Source organism: Australozyma saopauloensis, chromosome 5 (genome assembly GCF_035610405.1).
Source record: "Australozyma saopauloensis chromosome 5, complete sequence".
Lineage (NCBI taxonomy): Eukaryota > Fungi > Ascomycota > Pichiomycetes > Serinales > Metschnikowiaceae > Australozyma > Australozyma saopauloensis.
Genome location: NC_086135.1, coordinates 966828 through 983834, shown reverse-complemented (window position 1 = coordinate 983834; position 17007 = coordinate 966828). Strand labels below are relative to the sequence as shown.

At 45.7% G+C, this 17007-nt stretch overlaps 7 protein-coding genes across 7 annotated transcripts; 6 read left to right on the top strand and 1 right to left on the bottom strand.

Moving 5' to 3' along the window:
* Nucleotides 1-494: 494 nt before the first annotated feature.
* Nucleotides 495-5003, top strand: PUMCH_004320 (uncharacterized protein; the record flags this gene model as incomplete). The annotated part of the gene is made up of 1 exon (XM_063023260.1): nt 495-5003. One exon carries the CDS (start codon nt 495-497, stop codon nt 5001-5003), a length of 4509 nt encoding a protein of 1502 aa, XP_062879330.1.
* Nucleotides 5004-5966: 963 nt separating this feature from the next.
* Nucleotides 5967-7592, top strand: PUMCH_004319 (uncharacterized protein; the record flags this gene model as incomplete). The annotated part of the gene is made up of 1 exon (XM_063023259.1): nt 5967-7592. One exon carries the CDS (start codon nt 5967-5969, stop codon nt 7590-7592), a length of 1626 nt encoding a protein of 541 aa, XP_062879329.1.
* Nucleotides 7593-10099: 2507 nt separating this feature from the next.
* On the top strand, nt 10100-11170 carry PUMCH_004318 (uncharacterized protein; the record flags this gene model as incomplete). The annotated part of the gene is made up of 1 exon (XM_063023258.1): nt 10100-11170. The coding sequence occupies one exon, from the start codon at nt 10100-10102 to the stop codon at nt 11168-11170; it is 1071 nt and encodes a 356-aa protein (XP_062879328.1).
* A 135-nt stretch (nt 11171-11305) lies between these two features.
* On the bottom strand, nt 11306-12304 carry PUMCH_004317 (uncharacterized protein; the record flags this gene model as incomplete). Its single annotated transcript, XM_063023257.1, has 1 exon — nt 11306-12304. The coding sequence occupies one exon, from the start codon at nt 12302-12304 to the stop codon at nt 11306-11308; it is 999 nt and encodes a 332-aa protein (XP_062879327.1).
* A 644-nt stretch (nt 12305-12948) lies between these two features.
* PUMCH_004316 (uncharacterized protein) lies at nt 12949-13215 on the top strand (the record flags this gene model as incomplete). Its single annotated transcript, XM_063023256.1, has 1 exon — nt 12949-13215. One exon carries the CDS (start codon nt 12949-12951, stop codon nt 13213-13215), a length of 267 nt encoding a protein of 88 aa, XP_062879326.1.
* PUMCH_004315 (uncharacterized protein) lies at nt 13205-15022 on the top strand (the record flags this gene model as incomplete). Its single annotated transcript, XM_063023255.1, has 1 exon — nt 13205-15022. The coding sequence occupies one exon, from the start codon at nt 13205-13207 to the stop codon at nt 15020-15022; it is 1818 nt and encodes a 605-aa protein (XP_062879325.1).
* A 195-nt stretch (nt 15023-15217) lies between these two features.
* PUMCH_004314 (uncharacterized protein) lies at nt 15218-16651 on the top strand (the record flags this gene model as incomplete). The annotated part of the gene is made up of 1 exon (XM_063023254.1): nt 15218-16651. The coding sequence occupies one exon, from the start codon at nt 15218-15220 to the stop codon at nt 16649-16651; it is 1434 nt and encodes a 477-aa protein (XP_062879324.1).
* Between the last annotated feature and the right edge of the window lie 356 nt (nt 16652-17007).

The following is a 17007-nucleotide window of genomic DNA, read 5'->3' as shown; positions in this document are numbered from 1 at the left end:
TTTTGCGAGAGGACTCATTAATCTTCCACCACCAAGGAATAGCTGCGAATGCACCCGAACACGGGCCACAACCAAAACCAAATTGCAAAAAATGTGAAAGCAAAAACTCAAAAACTAACAAAAACGCAACTGAATAAAAAAAGTGTCGTCGTGTAGTCCATTCGGATAAACTATTGCCGAGCGGGGCCCCTCTCAATTGGATATCGGTCGCACTGTCTATGCCGGCACAATGCGCTTGCTTAGGCCCTATATATATATAAGCAAGCAGAAGCACCGCTGGGACAGTGAAATTTCGTAACCACCGGAGTTTTTCACTTGCGCCTTTCTTAGTCGGAAAAACCCCACCTCCCGTAATTTCGTTCACTTAATCTTAGCTCGTTTGTATCTGCTCTCGTTCTAATTTCGTCCTCCCAGTGTCGCTCTCTTATCAGTTGTCGACCCAGTGCTCAGTGCGATCTCCCTATAGCTAATTACCCAACAACGTCTCTCCCAAAATGCCACGTACGGTTCTTCTCAGACTCTCGGAATATGGCGAGCCTTGTAACAACGAGGCCGTGCTGAACGGTGTCTTGACCCTTCCTGCTGTTAGACCGCTTCCTGGTTACAAGCCGGGAGATGCGATCTTCAACTTGAGGTTCCACATCGACGCTGGCTCGGCCATCACTAGCAACGGTGTTTTGCACACCAACGTTCCGGAAAACAGCAATACTTGCTTTGATAGAACAAAGTTCCGCGCGCTTCCTATCGAGTTGTCCTTCCATAAGGATAGCTCCGTGGTGGTGCCGATCTACTCCACAGGCCCATTCTCGTACTACATCACGTACTCGGAGAATGGTGACGAAAAACGTTCCAAGACGTACTACTTCACAGTGCCTCCACAATTGTCCTTGAATGGTGAGTACCTCCCCTTCAATGCCATCAACATACAGACTCTCGTGTCCAAGTTCGCCGGTCCGCTCGAGAAATGGGACGATTTGTTTGCTTATGTCTCTGGAAAGGGCTACAACATGATCCATTTTACTCCGTTGCAACACAGAGGCGAGTCGAATTCCCCATACTCCATTTTCGACCAACTACAATTTGATCCGACCCTCTTCAAGTCCAATGACGAAGCTGTGAAATTCATTGGTGGCCAGCTTAAGAGCCACAATTTGTTGTCCATGACTGACATCGTTTTCAACCATACCGCCAGCAATTCTGCATGGATCCGTGAGCATCCTGATAGTGGTTACAATGCCGAGACTGCTCCACACTTGAGAAGTGCTATTGAGCTCGATGGTGCATTTTTGACCTTCTCCGATAAATTGGCTGAACTTGGCCTCCCAACTGAACTCTCCTCTGAGCTGGATTTGGATTCGATCATGACTGGTATTCAGCACCATGTCTTGGATCCTCTCAAATTGTGGCAATACTATGTATTCGACAAGGAAGCCATCCTCAAAGAACTCCAAGAATATGATTGCGAGAAAGTCGAGCCTGCAGAAATACCCTCTACTGTCGACTTGTCTGATTTGAAGAGCTTGTCTGAATTCGTCCTCAAAACAGCCAACGAGAACAGTGAAGTTGTTTTTGCTGACAGATTCTCAAACAAGATCAATGCCACAAAGTTTCTCAGTATCCTCTCGGCAGTCTATGGTTGCAAATCCGATCAGCTCACCTCTAAGGCTACCGAAATTATTGACCAAATCAATGCTGGCTTGTACGCTCAGTATGATGACGATCTTGCTTCCATTAAGAGCCAAACACAAAACAGAATTCGCTACTTGAGATTAGACGGCAATGGACCAAAGTTGGGTCCTATCACTAAGGAGAACCCCCTCACTGAATGCTACTTCTCGAGATTCAAGGACAAGTCCGGAAAGAACTGGGCTTTGGCCAACAACGGTTGGATCTGGGCTGGAAACCCTCTTGTCGATTTTGCGTCCAATCAATCCAAGGCCTATATCAGAAGAGAGGTCATCATTTGGGGCGACTGTATTAAATTGAGATTTGGTAAGGGCCCTGAAGATTCTCCATACTTATGGAAGAGAATGACCGAGTACAGTAAAATGTGTGCTAAGATTTTCGATGGTTTTAGACTCGATAACTGTCATTCGACCCCACTTCATGTTGGAGAGGCTTTGTTAGATGCTGCTAGATCTGTCAATCCTAATTTGTATGTCGCCGCAGAGTTGTTTACAGGCTCGGAACAAATGGACCAAATTTTTGTTGAAAGATTGGGTATCAATTCTTTGATTCGTGAGGCTATGCTGGCTTGGAATGTCGATGAGCTCTCGCGTTTGGTCCACAAGCACGGTGGCAGACCTATTGGATCTCTCACTTGGTTGCCTTTGGATGAATTCGCTTACCCAGCAGGACAAGAGCCTCAGGCAAACAAGTATGTGGAGAGCAGTTCTGAGCTCGAGATTCCAAAGGTGCTTTCTCCTCAAGTTCCTCACGCGTTGTTTATGGACTGCTCGCATGACAACCAAACTCCTTCACAAATTAGAACAGTTGAGGATACCTTGCCAACAGCTGCCTTGGTTGCATTTTGCTCCTCAGCAGTTGGAAGCGTCTTCGGCTACGATGAGACTTATCCAAAACTTTTGGACATTGTTCAAGAGACTAGAGCCTACTCTTATGACAAGAATAGTGGTATTGCGAAGGCCGTGTCACAGCTTAATGAAGTCAGAAAGAACCTTTCCTCCGAAAGTGATGATTCTTACCAAGATCAAGAGATGTATGTCCACCACGAAGGCCAATATATCACGATTCAAAGATACAATACAATCACAGGAACTGGTTGGTTTTTGATTGCAAGAGCAAAATTCGAAGGCCACCCCGGACATCAAGTGTTGCTGCCTGTCGACTTGAAAGGCACAGAAGTCAAACCCGAGTTTGCATACACTTTGAAGAAGACCGGCGAATTCCAAGATGACCCAAAGATTCTTCTTGGTACCCCAACAGAATTAGTTGAACTCGAGTTCCCTCAAGTTGAGACGAATGGCGAAGATTCCGTCATCAGGGTCACAGATTCCTTTGCACCTGGCTCGATTGCTGTCTTCTCCACTAAGATTCCAAAGGCAAATGCATCTCTTGACAAATTTGTAAAGGAGGGAGCAATCGAAGCCTCTTTGGACTTGAATTTGTATGATTTGAATGCTTTGTTGTACAAGTGTGACCCTGAAGAAAGAGATGCAAGCAGTGGCACTGATGGAACTTATGACATTCCAAACTATGGTCACTTGGTTTACGCGGGCCTCGAAGGCTGGATCAGTATCCTCAAGGATATCATTTGGAAGAATGATTTAGCACACCCTCTTTGTAACCATTTGAGAGATGGATTGTGGGCAGCAGACTTCGTAGTCAACCGTTTAGACAAGTATGCTAAGGACTCAAAGGCAATCAAGAAATTCCAAGACTGGCTTCGGTCCAGAATTGACGCTATCAGAGAAGTACCTTACTTCTTGAGACCTCATTACTTTGCACTTATTGTTGGAATTTCGTATGAAGCTGTACGCTTCAGAGCTATGAGATTGATGACCAAGGATATTCAGGTTGGAACCAATTTTGTTCAAAGTTTGGCCCTCACCTCGGTCCAAATGGTAGGCTTCATGAACAACACTTCGTTGGTTCCAGCAGAAAAGGTTGCTGCCATGGCTGCTGGTCTCCCTCATTTCAGTAACAGTTACATGAGATGCTGGGGAAGAGATGTTTTCATCGCATTCAGAGGTTTGCTTCTTGTCACAGGTAGATTTGATGACGCTAAAGAACATATCCTAGGCTTTGCTAAGACACTCAAGCATGGTTTGATTCCAAACTTGTTGGACGCTGGTAGAAACCCAAGATACAATGCTAGAGACGCTGTGTGGTTCTTCGCCCAAGCTGTTCAGGAGTATGCTCTTCATGCACCAGACGGAGAAAAGATTTTGGATGAAAAGGTGCTGAGAAGATTTCCTTTGGATGACACATGGGTCTCATGGGAAGATGAAAGAGCATTCAGTTACGAAACTTCAATCAGAGACATTTTGTATGAGCTTTTGTCGCGTCACGCTAAGGGAATTTCCTACAGAGAAGCCAATGCCGGACCAAATCTTGACTCGCAAATGAAATCGGAAGGTTTCAATGTCAAGGTTTATGTAGACTGGGAAACGGGTCTTGTTCATGGTGGCTCCAGAACCAACTGTGGCACATGGATGGACAAGATGGGCGAGAGCGAGAAAGCTGGTAACAAGGGAGTACCAGGTACACCTAGAGATGGTGCCGATGTGGAGTTGCAAGGTCTTCTTAAGAGTACTTTGAGATTTGTCAATCAGCTCAACAAAAAGGGCTTGTTCCCATACCTGGATGTCGAGAAACCAGATGGCTCCAAAATTTCTTTGGAAAAGTGGGAGTCCTTGGTTCAAGACAACTTCGAGAGATGTTTCTACGTTCCCCTTTCCGCCTCTGATGATCACAAGTATGTCATCGATGCTTTATTGGTGAACAGAAGAGGAATTTACAAAGACATTCATGGATGCGGAGAGCCTTATGAGGACTATCAATTGAGAGCCAATTTCCCCATTTCGATGTGTGTTGCCCCTGAGCTTTTCACTCCCGAGCACGCTCTAGCAGCCATTAAAATGGCCGACGAAGTCATTCGCGGACCCGTTGGTATGAGAACATTGGATCCATCGGATTGGAACTACAAACCTGACTACCACAACAGTGATGACAGTGATGATTTTGCCACCTCTAAGGGAAGAAACTATCACCAAGGCCCTGAGTGGGTCTGGTGTTTCGGCTACTTCATCAGAGCCTTCCTTTATTTCAGATCAAAGGCCGAAAAGAGTGACAACAAGGATGTGCTCGAAGCCATTAATGCAAGACTTCGCGGTCACCGCAAGTGGATTCGCGAGAGCCCATGGGCTGGTTTGACTGAGCTCACCAATAAAGATGGATCGATGTGTAATGATTCGAGTCCAACTCAAGCATGGAGTTCTTCATGTTTGTTGGATTTGTATTATGATGCTTGGATCAAGTAAACATTAGAATTATGTATTAGATAAAAAAGAGAATGATTAGAGAAGTTTTGCGTTGTACAATGGATCTCTACAATTGTTGTTTGAAAGCTATTCTTTAGCGGAGAAAACAGGTCTCAATAAGAGGCTATGCTCATTCGTTTCGAAAGTATACATGAACCCTGATTTTGACTCGGGTCAGTTCTCTTGATGCAATTTCCAGGTATCTTTTGAGGCAGTTGCAAATCAACCACGTGAATTAAGCAAGAGGTTTGATTTTTCTGCCACCAAAAGATACCTTATGTTTACAATTTAAAAGATAAAGTACAATAACAGAATGAACTCAAAAAAACCCTTTGCTTGTGGCATCGCGAAAACTCACTATTCAAAATAGGTTGTACCATCCGTACCTGGAAATCATACACAACATCTCAACCACGTAAAGCGCAGCAGCGCAATTCACAGACACACCGATCTGTATCAAACGCCTATCAAAACTTGCAAAGGTTATTGCTTGCAGCCACTTGGCCGAGATTTTTCCTTTCACATCCACAATTTCGGATGTCGGATTCCTTTCCACTGGCGGCAACTTCCATGTGAGTTATAGCCGCGCACATGAATTAGGAATGTCGATGCGGGGACCCTAATTTCCAGATCCACCAAAACCAACGTAATTTCACACGTTTTGGTGCCAGAAACAAAGTGGCCTCAAGTAATCCCAGTAATTTGAAACTCTCGAATCTCCAATAGGCTGATTGTGTCGAATTTCACATCCCACGCTGCATTTATTGGATCTTGTTTCATGCACAATAGCACTGTGTCCGGCAGAGAGGTCTAGGGAATTCGGACCCGGACTCGCGAGCGTCAGCTATATAAGCCCGCTATGGCTGCGAATTCTCACACTCTGACTTATTCTCCAGTCACTTGCAGTGTTACCACACACCGTCCATATTTAATCCGACAACTCCACGAACGGATCTGCCAACAATGCTTAGATCCTTTGTTGTCCGGTCGCGGTCGATCGCCGTTTCGCGCCGCCTCTCCACCATAGCTCTCACTTCCTCTGTGACCAGTTACCCCACAAAACACACAGATAAGGGATCGGAGCCCTACTTGACTCCCAGCTTTGCACAAAATGAATTGGTCAAATCTGCGTCAGAAACTTGGTACGACATTCATGATCCTGCCACCAATCAGGTGATCGCCAAGGTTCCGCAGTCGACACCCGAGGAGTTGGAACAGGCCGTCACCGATGCACACGAGGCATTCCAATCCTGGAAAAACTACTCAATTATCAAGAGACAGGGTATCGCGTTCAAGTTCGTCGAGTTGTTGAAGGAAAACCACGACAGAATCGCCGGTATGATTGTCTTGGAACAGGGTAAGACTTTCGCCGATGCGAAGGGTGACGTCCTCAGAGGCTTGCAAGTTGCCGAGGCAGCATGCAATGCTCCAAATGATCTCATGGCCTCTTCGCTCGAAGTTGCGGCTGATATGGAGACGAAAATGGTCCGCGAACCATTGGGTGTAGTGGGCTCCATTTGTCCTTTCAACTTCCCAGCCATGGTGCCTTTGTGGTCCTTGCCACTCATCTTGGTCACAGGAAACACGTGTGTTCTCAAGCCTTCTGAAAGAGTTCCAGGTGCAGCTATGGTCATTGCCGACTTGGCAGCCCAGGCTGGTGTTCCTCCCGGAGTGTTGAACATTGTTCATGGTAAACACGACACCGTGAACAAGATCCTTGAGGATCCAAGAGTGAGAGCTATCACCTTCGTGGGTGGCGACAAAGCTGGAAAGTATATTTACGAAAAGGGTACTTCCTTGGGAAAGAGAGTTCAGTCAAACTTGGGCGCCAAGAACCATTTGATTGTTTTGCCTGATGCAGACAAAGCCCACTTTGTCAACGCTCTTAACGGAGCTGCTTTCGGAGCAGCCGGTCAAAGATGTATGGCCATTTCTGTCCTTGTGACTGTCGGTAAGGAAACTCAACAATGGGTCGAGGAGGTTGCAAGGGACGCTGCTAAGTTGAAGGTCGGATCTGGATTCGACAGCACTTCCGACGTGGGTCCTTTGATCAATCCCGAGTGTGTCTCAAGAGCAACAGAAATCATCACAGACTCCGAGAAGGCTGGCGCTACGGTTCTCCTTGATGGAAGAAACTTTAAACATACAGACCCACAATTTGAGAAGGGAAATTTCTTGGGCCCAACAATTTTGACTGGTGTAAAGCCTGGTATGCGCGCATACGACGAGGAGATTTTTGCTCCTGTGTTGTCTGTCGTTAATGTCGACACCTTTGACGAGGCCATCGAATTGGTCAACTCCAATAGATACGGTAATGGTGTTGCATTGTTTACTCAATCAGGTGCTGCTGCCCAAAAATTCACAAAGAACATTGCATGCGGCCAAGTAGGTGTTAATGTTCCTATTCCCGTGCCTTTGCCAATGTTCTCATTCACTGGAAACAAGGGCTCCTTTTTGGGAGACTTGAACTTCTACGGTAAGGCTGGTGTGACATTCTTGACTCAACCCAAGACCATTACGTCTTACTGGAGAACTAGCGAAGTCGAGAAGTACTTGAAGCCATCAACTTCTATGCCAATCCAAAATTAAGGTTGCCATAGCGCGCAAAAAAAGTGCAAAAGCACAATTTTGATAAAAATAAACTAAGATTTTATAAATTAAAAGTAGACACGTATCACTTAAGAACTGAATGTGCGTTTTCAACTTTCAGTCCTTCAAGATCTAGAACTGCAGGCAAGACAAGACAAATCCGGGGTAGATCCAAGTATGCAACGAAAAATTGATTAATGGCATTATCGATTAGAATCTATTTTGATCAATTGAGCGAAAACTGGTAGTCTGTTAAGCTAAATTTAGCCATTCCAAGGGATTCTCAGCCCATTCTTTGCCTAGAAACCACGGAAGGAACGAATCCTCCGTCGGAACGAACTATAAGAATAGTTCGAAAAACGTAAACCATTGTTGGCCGCCATTCATGTCTGGTGACTCTTCCATCGATGACATTGCAATCGAGCCTATAGGGCCAGCCCAGAATATTAGCGCACCTTACATATTATGGTCTCGGTGTTAGGTGCGCAAAGTCCGGATGGAGGTGCGTTTGTCACTTAATCCTACACGGTAACATCATTCTCCAAACTGCCTGACCAAGAACGAAGAACGGCAAGGTGGATATTGGCTCATCTCAAATTTGACATGATCCTCGTTTATTATCACAGTGCCTGGCCGTTTTAGTGCAGTCACATCGCAGTTCCCAAAGGGGTTAGGGTCCAGATACCTGCAGGTCCTGGAACAGGACAATTTATGGCAACAAGTCAACACTCAAACGAAAAACGCAAAAGGGGCATTGCATGGTTGTAGAATAAAGGAGTGGAAACGACGAGCAAAGAAACATTGAGGAAAAAGGATGAGAAAACGTTGAATCTCAATTCTCGGATGTTTTGACATTTGCAAGCCTGTGCGAAACCCACCCACCACATTAAGGTTCGTATATTAGGTCGCACGCAGCCATGGTAACGGTTATGGAAAGCCTCTATCCAACTGCGATATTAGCGGTTCCAATAACGGCCGCCAAACATCAGCAACACAACGTCAGGAGACGTCGAGGATAATCAACGGAAATGGCACTGGCTGGACGTATAACTCCGTGCTCCGGATCCGGGAAGCGAGGTCTGTGCAATAGTGCAGCACGGTCCGGGCTCGCATCCGTTCAGTAATGCCGATAACAACGAGAACTACAACAGTGAGTTTTTGTGTCTCAGATAAACTAAAAATTAGAAGTCATTGGAATAAGCCTCACAAATTCTACAAATGCACAAATGCTAAATGGACGTTATCTAAAATCCCCACTACAAGTACGTGTAGGTGCTAATAGTCTATCGATCAAAGACCCCCAATACTGGCACTCGGTTACGTCTTCCTGCATCCAAGGCATGACATCAAGATCAATCAAGTCAAGAAGCAAGCAGGATGATTAGCAAAGTCGAGATCCAGGAAAAGCAAAAGAACAAGCAGGAAAAGATCGGGTGCATGTGTGCTCAAAACCTTCCAATTTTTTGCCACTTTTCCATCTAGTTGCGGTGTTAGTGGTGATGGTGATTGCCAGGGCTACTAGTGCGCCCTCAAAGACCAGCACCTCTCACTTTCGCTCAGACTCTAGCGCAGGCAGCGCGCCTGCCTCACAGCAAATAGCCTATTGCGAAATTGGTGCCAGAGGCCCACGCTGACTCAAAACCCACTGAACGAAAGCAACGCAAATGCAAACGCAAAGTCGAAAATGAAACCCCCAAATCTTTTTATAAGTCTGCCTGTCGTGTTGTCCTGTTTCCCCACGAATCCTACACGCTCCACACCGTTTTGTCAGGCCATCTGGCGCCGCCTTTCTGGGGAGCCTAAGGCCGATATGGACAGCTCCCGGATACTCTCCATGTACCCGGCATCACCCGCCGGCACAAAATTTTTCGACTGGCGAGCGCGGGTCTGTCTGCAGGCGGTCGAAAAATCCTTTGACTTCATAATACTTATAATACCCAATTCCATCCCTTGTCTTTTTCGCGCCCACGTAATTGTTTCGATCCTTTTTCATATCCCCTCCACTTGTTTTTTTTCTTAGCGCCTTGTCAATTTCTTCCTGCTGCTGCCCCCACCGAGCGTCCGCAGATCATCTGTTCCTGTGTTTGTTTATTGCCGGGACCAATTGATATTGTAGTTATTGCAATACTTTCTTCTCTATTAGCCATCGGTTCATCTCGAGAGGAGTCACTATAGAAAAGCTGCTAGCGGACAATTAGAACCAAAAAAAAAAACTTCATCAAGAATCGCTCGGATATCAATTCCCTATTTCTGTTGCCACCGGTCCCATCCTCGCATTTCTTCTTTTTCGCTTCGCTCTCTGTTGCCGGAACCTGTGATCCGGACTCCAACGAACAACCTTTATTCAACCCCCACCTTCTAAACCAAAACGCACCTTGTTCCCAGTGCTGTTGATTGAGTCAACATCGGTTCAAGTAAATCTTCCTTTCCTTTCATTCTTCGAAAAATATTCTCCACTGCCCCCTCCATTGCCTCAAGAAGGTAGAATGCAAATATAACAAGAAACCATGTCGTGCACCTCCGATCGTCCATCCCAACCAATTCTAACGATCACCACGTCCAAAAACTGGGTTCTTCCTCCCCGGCCCAAAAACACTCGTAAGGCTAAGGCTGCACAAGAGAAACGCAAATCCAAACCGGCAACAACCGCTGCTACGGCTACACCTGACTCCACGACCGCACCAGCAACTAGGTGTGTCAAACAATCTAGTGCTGCAGTTACCCATGCTTCAACGCCGACCAGTAAATCCACCTATGGGGCCACCAATGGCTTAGATCGTGGCTCTCGTCCACCCCAGCCATCTCATCCCTCCACACTCGGGCCTGCTGCCGCATCTTCATCCACAGCATTGAATTTAGAGTCTCCGGAAGACCTCGTGATGGAAATGCGTGCAATTGAGCTGGAGAACTACCACCTAAAGACTAAGTTGTTGCTGCTCATACATGACTACAAGACCTTGAAATGTCAGGTGGTTCTGCAGCCACCAATCACTGATTTGTACGACTCGGCCTCTACCGCCCGTAAGAGAATGTTCGGCGAGATGGGTGACCCTATGTCTGACCTCATCATGGATTTGAACGGCCTCTCGCATGCAAGCCCAGCTCCTGCTTCTCTTGTGTCCCCGGTGGAACCAGAAGTGCCTTCCTCTAGCATCGAGAACGAACTCTTCAATTTCGTCAATCTCGACGAGAGTGCTTTGAACGAGTATGAAGAAGATGGTGTTGATGATGAGTTGGATGAAGATTCGGACTCTGTATGTTTGTCAAGGATGACCTCGCCTGCCTCCGAAAGCGACGAGCATCTGTTGATGACCACCTTGACCAGATCAACAACCGTTTCAACCACGAACTCTACCTCAGATAAGAAGCTAGGAGACACTTTTAAACTTTATGACCTTCCCTCCTACCTGGAGGACGACTACGCGTTTCTGTTCGAGAACATGAGCCAGTTTGGCAAAAAAATGTCCATCATCGAAGAGGATCACTACAACCAAGTGACCGACTTCTTGGAGGAGAAACTTTTAAGCAACGATGTCAAGTACTACGTCGAAAAGAGCCACGCACTCAGGCAACAGTAGGCGTGTATATCTGGGAGCAATCCCTTTATTTATTATTAATGAGTCCAATGTCTAAAACTATTTATTACCGTTCTTGTATTGAAGTTTTGTGATGCCGAGCAATCAGTTTATCTGAGAGTGATTAACCTTAGTCTATTAAACGTCATTAAGTGCCACACAGACAGCTGCTTTATGATGGCCACTGTAATGGCGCACAGTTTCGCTGTTAGAAAGGTCCCACAAACGAACATAATTGTCCGAGCACGCCGTAACTAAGTATGCACTGTCAGCACTGAAGGCGCAGTCCCAAACCCAACGCAGATGTCCCTGGAGCGTAGTTTCGAGTGCGAAATTCTGATCTGTCAGCCAAATCCGCGCAGTATGGTCCGCAGAACATGTCGCTAGATGCTTCATGTCTGTCAGAAGTAAGACACGAGTGATGTATTTCAGATGGGAGCGGAATTTGGTGGCGGGAGTGAGAGATGTCATGTCGTTCTGATTTTGCATTTTCCACACATAACAATTGCCCTTGTTGTTGCCTGCAACCAACATGCTTCCATCGCTAGCGACCGAGAGCGAGTTGATAGGCACGTCATCTTCTGGTATAAGATGGTGCGTACATTGATTCTCACCTAAGTCCCAGATACGAATATTTCCGTCGTGGTCACAACTTATGAGTTCACCCTGGTTCGGGTGAATGACCACTTCGTTGACAGCACAATAGTGCTTGTAATTACGCTGCACAGACGGAGACCGAACGTCCCAAACCTTGACGGTTCCATCCTCCAGGGACAGCACCATCCACCGGTTCTCAGCTTGGAACGCTATCAGGGTGACATTGCCCGAATGGCCCTCGAAAGTCATTGCCGCAGTCAGAGACCCATTCGTAGAGTTCTTTTGGTTGGTCGAAGCGACCGTGCCATTGGCCGATGTAGTTCCTGGATCCTGTGCACTGCCAGCACTTCCGGCCTGTCGTATATCAAACAATCGTACGTAGAGGTTTCCGGCGGCAGCCAAGTATCTCTTATCGGAGGTGATTTCTACTCTGTTCACTTGCCAGTCCTGGAAGGGGATTGTGCGGGAACAGACTCCCGTGAGGGCATCCCAGAAGCGAATGGTTCTGTCGTATCCACCGGAGGCTAGAATGACCGACATTTTGTTTCGGGGATATTATGTGGGGTGGAGCTAGTATTGGTAATGCGAGGATTAGAATATGTAATGAGGGTGGTATATGAAGGTGGACATTAGGCTGGGAATAGTTGGGAGTATAGAAGCAAGATTTTTCTTTGGGCACTAATTTGCGATATTAATTAGAAATCGGATTCATCTGCAATTGAACAATTTCATTTCGTTAATCCGATTTCACTCTTCTCGCAACCTTTTGGCTATGGATCTTTCGGTACTTGGAAAAGTCACTACAAACTATAGATCTACAGCAACCGACCATAAAATCAACACTCAATCATCCCGCAAAATTTAAAAACCCTTTTTTGTAAAAATTAGTAAATGAATTGTTCTCCGACTCGAATCGACTATTCAACCTTTGTCGTACCACTTCCTACCGTATCCCTACCATATATGAACAGAGGTGATTTCGAGATATCACACCTCCAGCAAAAATACATCAATAATTCGAAATACTAGAATTTATTTGACATGTGATTTCCTCCAAATTCCCACACAAACCTATTTCCTTCCCATGTTTGCTTAAGTCTGCCATTCTGTACTGCTGCCACACGCACACTTACACACACACTTCGTCAAACCGGAAACGTACCCGAACCCCTAAATAGTATTTAATGGACTCGCTCGCCACCTCCGTCGCCGCCATCTTCGAATTTCCCATCGACTTCGCCGGCCAGAAAAAAGCCCACGACCTCCTTTCTCGCTGTCTCTCCCTTGGTGTTCTTGCCAGCATTGTCGCCGGTATTTTTACTAACAGTATCCACGCATTGGTGTATACCTTCGCTGCGTCTCTCGTGATTACCTTTGTGGCCGTAGTTCCTGCTTGGCCTGCTTTCAAGCAAAACCCACAATCGTTTTTGCCCGTGAAATATGACCTTTGAGTGCGGGAGTGACCCGTTGTTCTTGGGCTTGGACTTGTCTACCCAACAGTTGAAGATCATCGTCACCAACGCCTCGCTCAAGGCATTGAATACATATCATGTAGAATTTGACCAACAGTTTAAAACTAAGTATAGCATTCATAAGGGTGTCATTGCTGGTGAAGATGGCGAGATCATCTCTCCTGTGCACATGTGGCTAGATGCCTTGGACCATGTCTTTGAACAGATGAAGAAAGACAATTTCCTGTTTGAGCGGGTGGCCGGAATCTCGGGCTCTGGTATGCAACACGGCTCTGTGTTTTGGGGCTCCCTGGCCTCAAGTGCACTCAGTCTGATGGATTCCTCGCGTCCGTTGTCTGAATGCTTGCGCGACGCTTTTGCTTTGGAAACATCGCCCAATTGGCAGGATCATTCGACCGGCGCCGAGATGCGCGACTTCGAAAAGGTCGCTGGTGGTCCTGACGGTTTAGCCGAGAAGACTGGCTCTAGAGCACACTTCCGTTTCACTGGTCTTCAGATTAGAAAGTTGGCAGTTCGTTCCGCCCCAGAGACATACAAAGCTACCGAGAGAATTTCATTGGTGTCCAGCTTTTTGCCCTCTGTGTTCCTTGGTGAAATCACTGGCATCGAGGAGGCAGACGCCTGCGGAATGAACTTGTATGACTTGTCCACCCGCCAGTTCGATGACGAATTGTTGGCCGTCGCAGCAGGAACCCACCCTGTATTAGATGGTGTCTCAGAAAGTGAAAGAGATGCTGGAGTGAAGGAACTCAAGCGCAAATTGGGCCAAATTGTCCCTGTGGGATATGAAGCGCTCGGAAACATTTCGGAATATTTCTGCAAAAGATACGGCTTCAAGCAGTCAACAAAAATATACTCGTTCACTGGTGATAACCTTGCTACAATCATTTCATTGCCTTTGGAAGAAAATGACATCTTGATCTCGTTGGGAACTTCAACTACAGTTCTTTTGGTTACTGAGCAATGTGTAACTTCTTCACAATATCATTTATTCAAACATCCTACAATTTCATCGGCCTATATGGGCATGATTTGCTATTGCAATGGCTCATTGGCCAGAGAAAAGGTACGTGATGAATTGAACAAAAAGCATGATTGCGAGCAAGATAGCTGGGAAAAATTTAATGACATTCTAGACAAATCAAAAAGCTTTGACAACAAGCTAGGTATCTACTTTCCATTGGGAGAAATTGTTCCTAGTGCACCAGCTCAGTATATGAGGAGTGCGTTTAAAAATGGCAAGGTCGAGACTGTTGACTCGTGGGAAGTTGAGGAGGATGTCACTTCTATCGTGGAGTCTCAAACCATCAGTTGCAGAATGAGGGCCGGCCCATTGTTGTGCAGCTCCAATACATCTGAAGCAGCTGACGTAAAGCCAGAGTTCAAGAAGATCTACGACGATTTGCACGAAACTTTTGGAGCTATCTACACCGATGGCAAAGAACAAACAGCCGGATCTTTGACTTCTAAGCCAAGGAACGTGTTCTACGTTGGCGGTGCCTCCAAGAACTTGAGCATCGTTAACAAGATGAGTTCAATTTTTGGCGCCACGAAAGGAAATTACCAGATTGAAATCCCCAACGCCTGCGCTTTGGGTGGTGCCTACAAGGCTAGTTGGAGTTACTATTGTGAAGAAAAAGGATTATTGGAGGACTACAACAAGTACTTGCGTCTGTACTCTGCGTTTGATAATTTAGAGAAGCTTCCAGTTACCGATAATTGGGCCGACTATTTCCCTGCGATGGGCATGTTGGCAAAAATGGAGAGCGAGTTGAAGCATGAGTGATCAAAACTGGCCATATATCATGTCATAGAGCCTTAGAGATACGTACAAAAAAAAAAAAAAGAAATTCAATCGACGATATGAACATGTTTTAACTGATATTCCTGTATGCTTCCCCAGATAATTTTCAATATTTTTTTCTCCACTACTTAATTATTTTGCAGCCATTGATCACATAGCATCACCAAAAACGCCTCGATGTTTGGATCAAAGCTCAAAAGAGGCTCTCTCATCTTTCTCAGAAGAAACAGCACGGTTGCTGATCTTGTCCAGAGACTCAGAACAGAGTCCAATATCAATGTAGCAGATGCTCGGTCCATTCTTTCAAGTCGAGCATTCGATGATCAAGATCTCAAGCTTCTCCACGAACTCTTGAAATCTGATGTCGCTACCGATATCGCAAACGAAATTTTGACTCACGGTTTGGCTCACGACTTCTCGCTATACCATACTGTTTCAAAAGTACCCAATCATAAGTGGAACGACACGGCACTTGCATCTTTGATCCAGAACAACCCTGGAAGAGCATACAGCCTGGAAGCTTTAGCAAAGAAGCATTCGCAGGGTGAGATTTCCACCCAAGTACGTCTTTTACTTGCCAACAAACTTCTAATAGGTGAGAAGAGCGACCAGGGTGATACCGAATTTAAGCCCAGCGAGCAAAGCATCATTAGAGCTATTGAAATAATCAATGGCTGCAAAGATCTGCAGAGCATGGAGGGTACGCTTATTATATTGTTTGATGTGCTCCTCGATCAGGGATCATTGGACTTGTTCCGCACCATCGAGATCAATGGACTCGGTGAATGGATTTTTGCGAACAAGCTCAGAAATTTGCCCGAGGAATCCAGTAGCACACAGTTTCTCTCTGTGGCGCAAATGGTGTTCCTGGAGAGCCCTGGTCTCTTGAGCAAGGAGGATTACTGTAAGATTCTCTCTTTGGAAGGGCTTGACCAAAGCTTCGAGCCGTTCATGAACGAAGTATTGGAGTATGTTGAACTGCAAAAAATGGATTTTGATAAGGCAGATGCCAATGCTCTACTCATCCGTCTCCAACTCATGGAAACATATGGTATCAACAGAGACGCCGTGGACATCATGCTCGAGAAGTTCCATTTGTATCAATCTAAAGAAAAGTTTGGAATCGAATTCGTGCAAACGAAGGTTGTCAAAGCCTTCTGTTATCAATCGCTAAAGAACGAGGATGCCACTCAGCTCAAAATCGCAGAAACTCTTGTTTTGCCTGAAGGTTTGCCGGTGTCTACAGTGGCAGAACTCATTCTCGCGAAAAGTCAGTTCTCAACCGAGCTGTCGCTTGAAGTTTTCAACGAATACATTCAGCTAGTGTCCGAAACGGTAAACGAGGTTACTCAAAGATCTCCCAAGGGAATTTTGACCGAGGCGGTAATTGTTTCTGCCTTGTACAACAATGACCGAGCATTCGCCGAGTTAGTTTACCAAAAGGCGATTGAAAGCAAGACCATTTCGAACGAGCATGAAGTGGCCACAGTCAAGAAGGTCTTCAAAGTCTACGGAGAGGCATTTGTTGAGGACAGCTGGGAGATTGCCAAGCCAATCTTCAAAGCGTATGTCCTTCGCAAGATCAAAGAGTTGGGCAAGACCGCATTTTGAGTTTATCTAGTATCTCAATTCAAGTTCCAATCATCAACTTTACAAATTTACACTTGAAACTAAGTCTTATCGGGCTACAATCAGTACATAGCATTCTAATAGAGAAACAAACAAGACTCATGCAACAAGGAGATTCCAACTATCTCACAAAAATTTTCACATAAACAAACAGTTGGAAATACCATCAGAAAAGAATACTATCAAAAATATAATCAAAGATACAATTCTTTATTTTTTTTTGTTCACTCTTCTCGAAATCGCACTCCCAGTATTAGTCACAATGGGCAAAACGGTATCGCACAGCTACTGCAGGCCCCCCCATATCTATAAGTATTGCCTTGGGATTGAGTCACCAT